Source organism: Oryzias latipes, chromosome 5 (assembly GCF_053564925.1).
Source record: "Oryzias latipes strain Hd-rR chromosome 5, Olatipes_Hd-rR_3.1".
Taxonomy (NCBI): domain Eukaryota; kingdom Metazoa; phylum Chordata; class Actinopteri; order Beloniformes; family Adrianichthyidae; genus Oryzias; species Oryzias latipes.
This window is the reverse complement of record NC_136241.1, coordinates 30005343-30020118: the sequence shown is the minus strand read 5'-3', so window position 1 is coordinate 30020118 and position 14776 is coordinate 30005343. Positions and strand designations below refer to the sequence as shown.

At 39.3% G+C, this 14776-nt stretch overlaps 1 protein-coding gene and 1 pseudogene across 1 annotated transcript; one reads left to right on the top strand and one right to left on the bottom strand.

Annotated features, from left to right (window-relative positions):
• Positions 1-847: 847 nt before the first annotated feature.
• Positions 848-11031, bottom strand: LOC101173459 (SPRY domain-containing protein 3). Its single transcript, XM_004069126.5, has 11 exons — positions 10890-11031; positions 8994-9140; positions 8764-8839; positions 8276-8400; positions 7570-7702; positions 7281-7469; positions 6136-6285; positions 2573-2630; positions 2333-2452; positions 2127-2251; positions 848-2042 (listed from the first exon to the last, which is right to left on the bottom strand). The coding sequence occupies exons 2-11, from the start codon at positions 9119-9121 to the stop codon at positions 1908-1910; spliced, it is 1239 nt and encodes a 412-aa protein (XP_004069174.1). The 5' UTR covers positions 9122-9140; positions 10890-11031; the 3' UTR covers positions 848-1907.
• Positions 11032-12718: 1687 nt separating this feature from the next.
• On the top strand, positions 12719-14631 carry LOC105354135 (insulin-like growth factor-binding protein 6; annotated as a pseudogene).
• Positions 14632-14776: the final 145 nt, after the last annotated feature.

Sequence of the window (14776 nt, the reverse complement as noted above, 5' to 3'; positions counted from 1 at the left end):
TCGAATCCAACCTAGGAATTTGCATGTTCTCCTGCAGGTGTGGGTTTTAATTTAGACACTTCAGAAGTCCTTAAATATGCTGCATAGCTTTATTGGTGAATTTAAATTGTGAGTGTGGGTGGCCCTGTAAAAGACTGGCAACCTCTCTAGGGCTACCCCACACTCACCCATCATTAGTTCTGATTGGCTCCAGCAACGTCATCACCTGAAAAGGGGTTAAGCAGGTTTGAAAAATGGATTGATGGAAGCAATAATCAAACAATTCAATATTTTTAGAATTGCTAACATGTATAAAATTCACAGAGAGACTTACAGTTGGCAAAGCTGTGCTCCTATATCTGTGATAGTTGAGATATTTTATTCAAATAACTGACAAGATGCCAAACACTTGTAACTCCAAAAAGTATTATTTAGCTTTTGGGGAAAGTTTTATTTGATAAAAACAGAGACAAATTGAGACAAAACAGAGCAGAAGTTGACAAAAAGCCTTTTTGTGATGCACAATAGTTCAAATCAGTACAACAGAAACTATTACATAAACACAAAGCAATTCTGCCTGAGTTTTTAAATTAACCTGAAAGCAGCAAGTTGGTTTACAATATGGCTTCAATTACAGCAATAAGATCTTTAACATATATATATATATATATATATATATGTGTGTGTGTGTTTCTGAAACAAAATAATAGGATGGTTGCTTCTGCAGCATTTAGCTCTTGATTGGAATTGGAACTGGAATTAAGAAAAATTGATCTTTAACAGGAAGGAAACACATTTATTTTTGTTTCCTTCATTAAATAAAAGTAAAGCAATTTACTTATTTTTGGTGTAAAAAAAAGAAAACAAGTTGTAACACAAAAACAAAGCTTTAATTTGGACACAAATTCTTTATAAAGGAAAAAAATGTAAAGCGATATCAAGAATAAAAAGGCAAATGGACTGCTGTTTGCAGTGCATTACATTTTAAAGTAATCATTTTTACCATTTCTTATGAGAGATTTGAAACCCATCTGAAAACCCAAAGCAGGGCTGGTCTGTGTTTCAACAGAGAAAGAAGCTGCAGGTTTGTTTTTATTTTGTTTATTTGCAGTTCTGCTGGTTTTTGTCTCAAAGGTCAAAGGCCTCCAGGCTCTGACGGTAAAACCAAACCCAAATGGCATTTAAAAGAAAAGAAAAGGCTTCCGTTTTATCTCACCAGTTGGTTACAGGTCCACAAAAATACTCAACTACCTTTTTTTATTCCAACCGTTTTCAAGGTAAACCGAGTATAAAAGGTGATTGTGATGTAAGAAGCCACTAGAAGGCAGTTTTACTAACAAGTTATTGCACATATTTGGCCGAGACCGTTTCCACAGAACAAACACATAAAGCTTTGAGGAGTTTCTCCAAAAAGAGGAAGAACCCAGGCTTACTGAAAGCCAGCGTCAGAGCAGCTCATTTCCCTGATTGAAGCTCTGCCCATTCAGAGTGTCTCTGCTTCTTTGGAAGTCTGAGGGTCAGCCACCACTGAGTGTCAGTAACACACCGTGGGGATGATCTCAGAAAGCAGCCTGGCTGGCGGCAGCGGTGGGAGCGTCACTTCCGGATTCACATCGCTGCTCAAACAAAACAGAGTCGATGAGTTCGCCCAGACGTTTACATTCATTTTTCTTGTGAAACCCCTTTTTGGCATTGAATTAAACCTCACACTGTCATTACATTGTCAAAAATAGTCATTTGTCCATAAAAATGTTTACAATATAAAATCGGGTCATAATAAAGTATTCCTTCCTTAGGCACAAACGGAGGATTGGCGAGTTTTGGTTTAGGTTTCTCAGGAGGCATCCTCCACCTCAAAGTCAGGGAAATGTTTTCGAGCTGATGTGGAGGTATCATGAACCGTTTGGATCTTCCCATCACTTCCCCCTTCAGCCACTGAGGGGGCGCAGGTCCACTCGAACCTTCTCCCCGGTGCTCATCATTCCGATAGTGGGATAGAAACCTCTGACAGGTAAAACCACTTCCCTCCTTCCCACCACCTTCCCGTTTCTTGTGAAAAACACCTGTCCCAACAGAAGAGTAGAAAAAAAAAATCATCTCAAGTTTAAAACTCTACAACTTTATTTTGCAATGGAACCAGATCTTACCGTGGCCTTCCTCCCCTCTAAATCTTCTCCCTCACCCTCGCCCTCATCTTCATTGTTTGCGTACAAGTCATTTTGAACTTCAGCAGGTGGCGACACCAGATCGAGGTCCCAGTCGTCTCCCTCATCTAAGAGAACATCCGATTAGACGCCAGAGAGTGCGCTTAGAAACAGAAACGTGAAATGGAACCAATGGCAAGGACGCTCACCTCCAGCATCAAGGTTAAAGTCCCGCGGGAACATGATCCCACAGCCCATAATGTCCCCTTCAAAGCAGCGTGGTCCAAACGCGTCCCCGACCCCGCTGCCATGAAACAACTTCCCATCGTCTGCAGGACGCATGGTTACCATTTAAGGTAAAAAAAACAAAACAGAAAGCATGTCTAGATGCCTGTACTTCAGTAATAAAAGATGACAAAAGATTGTTAGTCTGACGAAGCAGAACTCACCCGCGTGGTAAGCTATAGAGCCTCTGCTCCAACCTGGATGTCTGTTTTTTGGATAATCCTGAAAAAAGACATCATTATTCCAAACAGACCTGCGACTCCTACAAGTTGGATGAAAAGAAAATGAATCAATCAAGAGAGTCTGGATTTTTGTTGTCGTCTTCCAAAGCTGGTTGGCAGTATGATCATGAGATCATGACTTAGATTGACCAAATGTGGTCTAACTTTAAAGGGAAATGTTATTTTGGTAGAGTTGACCTGCTAAAGTGGTTCTCAGGTTGTTCTTGTAAAACGAGAATTAACCTGTGGATAAAGTTGGCTGCATATTAGCCAAGAGAGAGACTTTTCCAAGAGAATATGGTTTTAAAAAGCGGTAAGACGCGACCAGATTGGCGGTAAAACGAGGCAAAGTGAAGGAAAAAAACAAGAAATTTGTTGCCACGCTTCCAAAAGTGCAGAACGGCAAAAGAGGAAAAAGAACAACACTCTTAAAGGAACTCAACAAGAACATATAGAAAATGATGAGAAAAGGGACACAAGAGGAGAGAAAAGGCAAAGGGAAGGAAAGAAAAAAGTCATTTTGAGAAGATTTTTTTTTTTTTATTGACAGCACTCTTGTTTTGTTCCGTCATTCAAGTATTTTTGTTTCTTTTGTAAAACTTGAGAACTTAAAGACAGAAGATCTTCATTTTAATCCAACTGGAAATGAGTGTGTTCAATAAATTATATTTTTTGTTCCAAGTAAAAATGTATATAAAATTTATTTCTTTAACATATAAATGTGATTTCACTTTTTAAATGCTTATCAAAACATTTGGATTCTTGACATTGAAGCGGTCTAAAAAAGGACAAGTAAAGAAGTTCTTTGGTGGACATTTTACCCTGTAGGCAAGGGTTTCTTATAAAATAACGAATGCAACCCCTGCAGGGGCTCCGTGTTACTGTTCACCTGGGGCCCCCAAGCTGCAAGTCCACCACGGGGCAGCAGCAGCTTTCAGAGTCACTCGTTGGGTCCATATGACCTTGGAGTTGATAAACCTGATCAACTGTGCCTCAAAAATTGTCCAGCACAATAATTCTCTGTAAAGAAAAGCAGTTTCTCTAGTTCGTGGTACCTCAGGTGACCCCGGTGAGAATATTCAGCCAAAAGTGATGCTGTTCACTGTTTCCCAGTTGTAGGTGTGGTTGAGTGTTACACCTTCTGTGCACATTTCAGTGGCGTTCTGAGGCTCTGGATCAGTCCCAGGACGAAGCCTCGTTACAATGTGAAAGCGAGACTGACATGACTTGGGTTGCATAGGAATCTGTGGGCAAATCTGCTGCGTGGCCACGAGGAACCATGAATCTCGCTACAACTGGCACCTGAAGCAGCACCAGATGGTGAAAGCTTTGCCGCTTCTCAGACAACCATCAGGCTGCAGAGGAGCAGCAAATGCCAGGGAATCGTAAAAAAAAAACGTTTGGTGTGCAGAAATCTAGGTCACAGAGTTCTTTCAAGAAAGAAAAAAAAAAAGCACTCGATAAACTTCTTAATTTAATATAAAGCCAGCACTAAACAATGAGAAAAGCCATTGTTTGGATTTTATAGCCAAAATACTGCTTCCCATCAGCAGACGGATGCAGGCGATGACTGAGCATAAATGAAAACCTCAGGAATGATGGATTCATGACGCTCCATCGAACCGCAGACACATCCAGGACAAAACACTTCCAGGAAAACAATCAGCCAAATCAAAAGGCAGCTTTTCTCCTGAGGCCTCGACATGCCCACTAATAAGGAGGAGTGAGGAGAAGCCTCCAGTCAGGAGGGTCTGCAGCAGTGATCCATCATATCCCCGGTTGGGAGAAAGATCCCAGACTCTGAAACATGACGCTTGGTAACGGCGGACAACAGACCCACACCCCACTTCCTGTCCGACGTCCAAATGACACCATAACTACACCCAAAGCAATTAGAGTTTTCTACATGTTCCTCAGAGTTTCCTGTGGTCAAAGGTAGAGTCGTTTTCATCAATGCAGATCAGATGAATCGTCACTAATCAACACATAACTGAGACAAACTAAGAGTTTTTTTTAACTCTATTTAAAAAAATGTTATGGCATTTCTAACGGGTTATTGTGGCATTTTGCTCATGATAGAAGACATACAGTTCAGACCAAAAGTTTGGACACACCTTCTCATTCAAATGAATGGGAAGGTGTGTCCAAACTTTTGGTCTGTACTGTATATAAATAAAATTAAGCACAAAAGTATTTCTTCAGTTTCTTCATTTAAATCAGTGTGAATCAGGAGCAGATGAAAAAAAAAAAGGTGTTGGAAAAAGCTTATATTTTTCCAAAGATATTACGCTGGAGGGCCACAAGCTCCGCTCCACTCTGATGCATCTGCTACTTGCCGAAGGCTAGATCCATGTACGCCTTCATTTCCCTCGCTTGAGCTGGCATCTGGGTCTAAACTGTACGGCTTGATTTTCGCCCGACGATTTTGTTACCCCAGTAATGTTTGCTTGGGGTTTTGAAGGGTTGTAAGCCAGCGGGAGAGTGTAAACAAATGAATGGTTGGACGTGAGGGAAGGCTTACTCCCCACCAACGGTGAATTTTCTAAAGAACTCCTGCTGCTCTGCAGAAACTGTGTCCTAAAAGACGACAAGTTTTTTTTATTTGAGCTAAAAACAGCAGAGTCGTAATTAAAACACTACTGGAAATACTTTGAAAATAGATCAAAAGATGGTCAGAGTGGGGACTCTAAACATATAGTTTAAAATAGTCATTATTTATTCTTTAATGGAAAAAGTCCTAGAAACAGAACGATAAGACAGGGGGGGGGGATGATGGTAAAAGACGAAAGATGGATCTATTGATGTCATCTTAGCTTATTCCAAAGCTTTAACCCATAGAAGTCAGAGGCCTTTGATTATAGAGATATTTCTTTTACAGCTTAAGTCACAAAAACTGAAATCAAACACTTTAATGTTTTCTAACAAAAGATTAAATATGTAGAGACTAAATAGAAGAGCATACGGTAAATCTACAAACAAAGCAAGAATGTGAAAACAGTCTAAAAAGAAAAAGTGGCGAAGCTCCACTGAACTATAATCAAAGTTCCTTAGATTTATTCCAAGGTTTAAAACAACTTGTGTCATTACTCTTATGTTTGTTTTAAACCAAAAAACCTTCAGAGCTCCAAACATTTTGAATCATTCGCGTTAAATTTGGCATGATGCAGGGATGAAACATTGTGAGCAGTCGATGTGAGTTCAGAGACTAGTGAGGGTTAAACCTTTAGCTTCCATGTTGGATCAATGGAATACCTGCAATTGAAAACATGAGAGAAAAACGAGACAGTTTTTCTTCAGTGGTTAGCTTTCCTTCCTGCTCTCATTCATCACTCAGTCTGGAAAGGGGGAGAGCAGTGGTGCGTGTGAGCGAGACAGATGATGAGGCGCTGGAGGCGGGAAAGGGAAGCGTTCCTCCCCAGACTGCAACATCTGAGCGTGTGCAGTAAATGACAGCTGTATGTGTGACACGTGGTCATTATCCTGTTGACTAATCAGGAGCGTCTCACCCTGCGAGCCAGCCCCAGGGCGATGTAACACTTCTCCCCAGCATCTGCGATCTCCAGCTCGTAATAGTGGCAGCGGGTGTTGAGAGGTCGGCGGGCCTGAGCCAAACCCACGTCCACAATGCTCTTCCCTTTTCCTACGTACTCTAGCAGCTGCGGAGACAGAAAACCTCAAATAAGATTCATTTGTTTGGGGACAATGCAGAGATTTATTATAAAGAAGACAACCTGGACATTTTCTTAACCCTATGAAACAGGAACACCATCTTTTTTGATGAAGATGTTGATGGCCGACATCATTTCAGGTGGACAACCGTCTTATTTTACCGTTTTGTTACCTCACTGCTTCTCTTCTGTTAACCACCAGCTCAGTAAAAGCTGAAACACAGCTGATAAATGAGAAGGGACACTTCCTTTTTCATGGAAACAGCTTCTTTGAACAGAACAACTGTTTAGACTCGTGCGTTTGTTTTGAAATGCCAGCTTGATTTGTTAGAAGCTGAATTTATCCACAGCAGGAACCGAGCTGCAGCCCAACAGAAAAAACAGAGAACATGCCCAAAGATGATAGCATAGAAGGCATAAAGAAGGTTTTTGATGTAAAAGATACAGATACATTTGGAAAAATCCATCTAGTACTGGGAGTGACAGTCGTATCATTTGAAAACCACAGATATAAACAAGATGAAGTTAGTAAAAAGGTATAAAATCTGTTCCTGGTAAACCTCTCTTCCTGTTGTGTTTCTACTGTCTTTGCCTTTTTCTGTACATGCGATACAAACATAAAGACGTCCAATAACAAAAAACACAAAATTTCAACTGAAATAAAAATCGTAAACTTTTAAGAAAGCTAAACCAACAAAGAAAAGTATTCGTCCAGGGCCCCATTCTGATCTGTTGTCTTCATCCTTCTGTGACTTATTTTCTTCATCACAGTTTGGGTATGTTCTGGCTGCAGAAACGGTTTTCAGTTTAAACTGCTGCCTTCATTCAGAGCAACCTAGAAAAACATGTTGAAACCGTCTTCTAGATTCACCTCTTTTCTACCTCAACCCCACCTGTTCTGCTCTATTAAAGTCGATAAAAATGGCCAGAGGCCGTCTTTCCAGTCTGCTCAAATCCGTTTAGTGAGTCCAAAAACTGCTTACCATTCCAGTCGCTTTGATGTCATGGAGACGGGCCCAGTCCTCTTCATGGCTATCAACTATCATTTGTCCATCATCTTGATCTGTTCCCCACTCTGCGTTCAGGTCCAAAAGCACTTCTTCCCCTAATGAGTGCATGCCTACAGCAGGGTAGAGAGCATCAGGGGATGCTGGGATGTCGACACTGCCGACCTGGACACACGTTGAAAGACAGGATTTGTTTGGTAGTTCATTCTTTGGTTTGGCTTAAAACCTCCCAAATCTGGTAAATCGGTGACGATGTGGTTCTTACCTCAGCACCATTCTTTGTGAAAAACACTGTTAACTGTCCTTCATCACAGTCCAGGGATATTCCACAACCGATGCGGTCACCCGTGCTGCACTTTGCTCCAAACTGCTGCCCTACTGTGTTGCCGTTATACAGCCTGCAGAGAAACAAGCGAAAAGGATTCAAAGTCATCCCATGTGATGAGGAGGATTAGCATAAAAACGCCACAAAATGCTAAAAAATATCTTAGAAAGATGTACACAAAGTGACAAAACCTCTAAGGTCTAAAGGTTTGGGTCTGAAAACGACACCAACTTTGTTTTCTATCACCTCACAACCAAAACTAAAAAAAAAAAAAAAGAAAACTGCAACAAACTGAAACTAGTTGGTTTTTACTGGAGTGATGTCCCAGAGCGGGAAAGCGTTACAGAGTTTCAATGAGATCGTGGCTTTAAAATGCGGAAAAGGTAACACACAGAAAAGATCACAAAGAGGAATTCTCAGAACTGCTAAACTGTTACTCCTTATGCATCATGATGCTCACAAAACACTAAAATAAAAAAATAAAGGGGCTTCAGAGGCAGAAAAGAAAGAGCTCCAGAAACAAAGCTGCTGACACTCAGAAAAAAATGCTTTTAATTGGCCTGACTAAAACCAACCTTCGCCTAAGCCTGCAGTGAAAGAACTGCATTCTTCCGATAAACATGTAGAATGTAAAGGCATCACATACTTTCCATCATCTGCATGAAAAGCCACAGAATTAGGAAGCCAGCCTGGCTGATGGTCCAGTTTGTAGAGCGGAGGCACCAAACCAACGGCGATCATCCCCCTCACTCCTGTATCCATGATGGTCACCTGAGAAAAAAAAAAAAAAGCAATCAATCTCTGCTGCTTAACGAAAAAGGAGAAAAAAGATCAAAGTGATACAATCAACATCATATAAGTGAAGACAATAAACATAAAATCTACAAATGAATACGTTTGGATTTAAAGTTGGTTATAATCTGATTTTTTTTTTTAGGATTTTAAACATTTAATGACAATGAACCAACATTACAGCCCTATATACAGTTTAAATACCTGCAAGAGCAAATGAAACCTAAAACATACTTGCATCTAAATATAATTTCATACTTTAGAAATAACATGTAATGTGATGATGAAGGATGAGAGAAGTTCTCTAATCATTTTTGAAGGAAAGACCTCATCAGCTCTTACTTCAAAGTAGCGGTTCCGTTTTGACAAAGGCCTGGCTGCTACAAAACAGCCAACTTCATCGGAATTCCCATGATACCTGCACGGAAACCCGAAAGGTCACAGTGAAAACCCAAAAACCTGTTAGGGTGAAGCCAGAACACTGGGATGTGGATGCTGTCAAAAAGACAAAGTGCAAATCAATCTGCTAGCGTTACGTTTGTCTAAAATGTTGACGCGTCAGTGTTCTTCACCTGAGTACGTCTCCGTCTCTTGACATCCTCTTCAGCCGCTCTCGGTAACGCGCGGCTCGTACTTCACGAATTTCTCGCATTCTTCTCCTCCAGTTCAGGAAGCGATAGTGACGGTTGATGTCGTCCATGTCTGACAATCATTACAGTCTACAAAACAGGGAAAAGGAGGTGACAAATACTGACTTCACAAGAAATGTGAGACTCATTCATTTAAAAAACTGTTTTTTAAAAAGCACACAAGGACTTGGAGTGACTGCCATCCTACCCCTTCCCACCACAGGTTGAAAGGTGCTTTTGTTCAGGAAGCACTAAACCAGACTGCAGGTGAAAACTTGAGGGGAAACATTTTCAGGTCCACATGTTTAAAGGATTGTTGTCTCAAGAATTGTATCCACTAATCAGATTTTGAAAATTTTCCATCTTCTTTCACGTGTATGAAAATATCATTCACTTGCATTTTAGAAATCTACCAGGAATGCATGTAGATAGATAGTTCTTTTTTTTTTTTTACCATAGTCATTGGTACAACAAAAGGGTTCTTTGGTTAGTCAGCCCTTCCCTAAATCAATAGAGCCAATAATTTACTCTGATCAGATTTGTGACAAAAGAAATATGATTGGGCTATTAAAAAAAAAGTTTATATATACTAATTAATTTGCAGCTAAATAAGAGATGTATAAGTCTTTAAAAAAAAGGATATATAATCACTAAAATAGTTCAAACCAGAATAAATAAAAATAAATATAGCTAAAATCACATGACTGCATTACAGCAAATTTTTAAACATCCACAGTTCCAGCAGCTGCAGATTTAAATATTTAACATTTTTAAAGCAACATTTAAAATACTGCAGTTTTGTTTGAAAGCAGGAACACTAAGAACATCTTAAACCCTCCATTAAACCCCATCGGGGGGGTAGACCATGATTAACTGCGATCCACTGCTCCTATGTCTTCACATTTTTTGTTTGGTTGTCCAGATAGCTCAGTTTAGATTTCATGTTATGTAAAAACTGTTTCTATAATCAAACAAAGCAGGGTTTTTCCAGAAAAGTACTTTGAAGGACAAATAATCCATATTTCATTACATTTTAAATCTTGTGGAATCATGACGTTGTGAATCTCAACTCAATAGTTTCTGTGTTTCTGTGCTGACACTTCATGAAAAAATGTGTTGAGTCCAACATGCTCTGGAAAAAAGAAACCTAGGTTTTTAAGTCTTTGGACAGACAGATACCTCCTTTAGAAAAAATGAGGTGCTATTCTTATTTTATTCCACATGCATAAAGAGTAAATCAGAAACCGCAACAATCAGGTGTTTTACACATAGAAAATGAAATTCTTACATATAATAAACACATAGCTAATAATTCATTCAGTCAAACTGAAATGTCAAATAAACTCCCTAATGATATTTTCAATTAACACCATTAGAAAAACGTTTATGAAATCAATAGATCTAACAAAAAACAAACATTTGCCCCCTACCGATTGATTTCTATGCTTCCTTATGTTTCTCTGGCTTTACATTAAAATGAAACGGTTGTTTTCCATGTTTATACTAATAAGGCTTTTAGAGGCGAAATAATGTGACTTTCTTTTCATTTACGAGTTCGTTCACGGAAAAGACTAAGTATGAGGGATTAACAAATAATATTTACCATTTGGGTGCACTAATAAAGTGTAATTTATGTATAAATAATAAAATAATAAATTTACGAGTTTCCCTCAAATGCCCCAAATAACAAACTACAACCGGGACTCCATTGACCGGCTAGCAGTTAGAGCGTTCTAAGATCATCGCACTGTTTGGGTGTTTATCTCAAGCAAACGTTAATATATCTCGAGATATACATACAAACCGGTAAACGTACTTCTTTTAAATTTAACATGTTACCTTTTAGTAACTTGTGACGCGCCGTTCTTCGGTTTTCTTCAAATTTTAGGAGTCGAAAGTCTGTCACTTTATGTCCAACCTGTGCTACCGGAAGTTGCGCCTTCTCGACCAATCAGATTTGAGTCGTTGAACCTACGTACTCCCTTTTCCCCCCACGTGAGGTACTTTGAATGTTTTTGTTGCAGATCGTGTTTTTAATAACTTTATGGTGTTTATTTCTTCTTAAAACAGACCAAATTCTCTGAGAGCTTTGATTGCCCTTCGCGGTTGACTTTTAGAAATTTCATTTGTTTCCCCCTCTGTGCGCGCGTGCCGGAGTTTCGTTTAGTTTAATGCGTGACTCAGTGTGGAATTTACAGGGTGGAGCTTTTGCCCTATGGGCTTTAAAGTCTTAGTCATCTTGCATTCGAAGGTGTTCATTCAGATAGTCAGTCATTTTCTGTTAACCCTTGACGTATACATTGAAAACCTATTGGGAAATAGTTTATTTTCGTTTTTTTCGTCTCTTTTAAATGTCAGGAATTTCAATTTGACTCTCATTTCAGTTTTTTTATTGGGTCCTGGCATTTCAGCCAAAATCCTCAAGTTCATGTTCATGTAGATGTCCATGTTTACTAATATAGTTGATCTTTTCTGAATTACAAATGTAGTTTCAATGAAAACTGATTTCACATAACTTGGGGTAAAAGCCGATCAAAACTGGTACTTTAATAGTAAACCAATTGATTGATACTTTGAAAACAGTAAGAATTGAAATTTGCCTTTAAGAATTGCAGCAAATTGTGTTAAAGAAAATGTATTCATGGATGTAATGATCAATATTGCATAGAGAGAAATTTAAAATTGATTCAGGTTAAACCCAGCCTTAATTTGGAATCTATTTTATAGATGGTATTAATATAGGAAACGTTTATATAAAAAAACACCTCAAACATGGAGGTTTAAAAAAGGTGAAGAGTAAAATAAGATTTAAATTAAAAGTTAATGGAACTGAAAACCCCTAATGTATTATATTGTACCCTATAAACTGACATAAAAAATGGTAATTGTTTATTTTTTATAAACATATTTGATCTTGATTTTATCTTTGTTAACGATGCAATCTCAGTTCATGACGTGGAGCAATCTCTTCCAGACAATAAACAGCCTTTCTCTCTTTTTGTAATATAAAAACTCTTAAAGTTAATTATAAAAATATAATTTTTTTTCAGTTTGAGCCACTAATTATGCATAACTTTGCCGAGAACCAGCATTGTTCATAAATATCCTCTAAAATCTAAATTCCAAAGCTCATCGTACACTGCATAAGCCTGAACTTAGTTTGTAATAATACGAATTTAAAAAATGAAAAAGTAAAACTAAACATCAGGTTGGAAAAAAATAACTGCTTAGATATTTTGTGTGTGAAAATCAAGTGGCAGGAGGCTTTCATTTAACTTTAGGACTCAGCAGTTGCAGCATCATATTTTTGTTCTCTGAAAAACCCACTCCTATGAAAGCCATGTTTTTAACATATTCTTGTAGCATTTTACTCATGATGGAGGCCATATATAAAGAAAACTGACCCATAAGATCCCAGACCCATTTGTTCTTAAAAATAAAATCAAGTGTATTTTACCACAGAATCCATTTCTGACATTTTTCTCTTACGCTGATGTTTTTGATGGTGAAATTGCATTAGTGTTTCTGTAGATTCAATCAGCACCTGCTGATAGACGGCTAACCATTTATGTGCCAGTTTGTCTGCTATGTCAACTGGGGGTGTGCTCGGCTGTGTGGAAATGGGAGGAAGGGCCAAAATTCATCATACACCCTCACATACCTTTCCACGCCACTTTATGCTCTTTAAAAGCTGCTGCCACCGCCGTCGGCTCCGTCTTCATCCAGGCTGGAGGAAATCATACCATGAAGGGAGAGACTCAGTCTGTGGAATAATTTTTAAGAAAAAGTTGTGAGGCAAGACGCTTTTTGTACAAGATGTTTTTGCTCATCTTGGTGAAGCTCCTTCTGGAGACGGCTCTCTCAAGCCCTTTGACCACACCGCTGCAGAAAGGATGTTCCCCCCCAGCAACACAAGGAAGCCCCAGCCACAAGCAGAGTCTAGTGTCCCCGCTCTGGCTCTTGGAGATCCGCGTGGAGTGTACACTCGAAGCTGTGCTCATAGTTTGCGTTGTCAGCCTTCAGAGGATGAGACGAGGCCCCTGCATGCCCTGCTGGAGGAAAGAGGGGCCTGCAGCAACGTGAGCAGTGCTGAGCCCACCCAGCACAGGAAAAAAAAGCCTGAGTGTGGAAGAGAAATTATAAGTAGGCTAAGGTTTGAGTGCAGTTTTTGATGTAGATTTAATCATTATGTGTAACAGCATTTTACTTTCTTTAAAGACCCACACCAATGACAATTGTGTTTTTGGTGTTTTTAACATGTTTTCATGTGTTTTTTCTGATGATGGAGGACATATATGAAGAAAAAAAAGATTTAAGCAGCATATGTTTCTTTATTCAAATCGTTGTGAATCAGAAGCAGATGAAAAAAATGCAGTTTGAAAAGACTTGTAGCTGTGATCGGCGGAGCACAAGCTCCATTCTGATGCATCCACTTTCAGACAAATAGATCTATATACGTCTTCATTGACATCATCTGAGCCGGAATCTGGCTCAAGTCTGTACATCTGGATATCTCCAATATTGCTCACCATTTTTGATCCACCTGTAATGTTAGGCTGAGTGTGTGAGGGGCTGCAAGCTAACGGGACAGAGTGTAAACAAATTATTGATGGGAAGTGGGGTGGGCTTATTCTGAACCAACAGTCCCACACAACCCACAGGCAAATTTCTGATGAATTACTGTCACTCTGCAGAAACTGTGTCCTAGAAAACGACACAGGTTTTTTATAATATGGCTATAAATGCCATAATCACAATTAAAAGACCACAGGGGACGCTTTAAAAATAGATCAAAATATCACTGGAGTGGGTTTTTAATTTAATCATGTTTCTCCTTGATCGATGATCTTTTTTGAACCAAATGAAAATTTTAAATGGAAATCTAAAAGTTGTTGATACCCTTTGCTTTACAATCACATTTTTCCTGTAGTTTCTCACCCCAAAAGAGCCTTAAATGCTAAAAAGCTGATGTAATGCATTAATACAAATATTTCTTCTGTAACCTGTTCACGGTTTCTTTGTTAAACTCCGATTGTAGACCTTTTCCCTGGAGCAGAACGAGGTAAAACATGTGTTCTTCATTTGATCTTAACATTGACAGGATGTCAGTGAACATGTTCACGTTTGTCTCTTCTGCAGGCTCCATGCCGGAAACTCCTCACGTCTCTCATGAGGGGACTCCATGCTCATTTATTCCAGTCCCATCATGACATCTACGTGCCAAACTGTGCCAAGCGTGGTTTTTTTCAGAAGACCGGTGGGTTGGCAAAGATGCATTTCAAGACTGGTAGAGCCGAAGGTTGAATTCTTTGTTTGTTCTGGATTTGTTGTTTTTCTGCAGTGTTGGTCGTCTAGAGGTAAATGGCGGGGAAAGTGTTGGTGTGTGGACGAGAATGGGACGCCCATTTCTGCAGACATCAGCAGCAACCAGAGCCGCTAGGAGCTAGAGCTTTGCTAAGTGCAAAGGAAACAGAAACTTGTCAACCAAACCAGAATTAAGGTGAAGGAAGTTCAAGCAGGGAGGAAACCATCACAATACAGCGCCACAGTCATTCCCTCTTAGCTTGAAGCTGCTCCTCCTTCAATCAGACACAACTTTGAGACTTTGCATCCTCTACTGACCAGTCAACCTCTTTTGGTTTCACTCTTTCTAAATAGTCTCATATGGAGACCTCTTATACTTATACTTTCATATATGTGTATCAACATGCAAATCTTTTGAACCA

Bases quoted from the DNA above. Each gene is read 5' to 3' on its own strand.
- LOC101173459 (XM_004069126.5), bottom strand. From the start codon at position 9,121: ATGGACGACATCAACCGTCACTATCGCTTCCTGAACTGGAGGAGAAGA. The intron at 8,840-8,993 runs GTGAAGAACACT...GTTTCCGTGCAG, and splicing joins AGAGACGGAGACGTACTCAG to GTATCATGGGAATTCCGATG. The intron at 2,043-2,126 runs GTAAGATCTGGT...CTGTTGGGACAG, and splicing joins TAGAGGGGAGGAAGGCCACG to GTGTTTTTCACAAGAAACGG.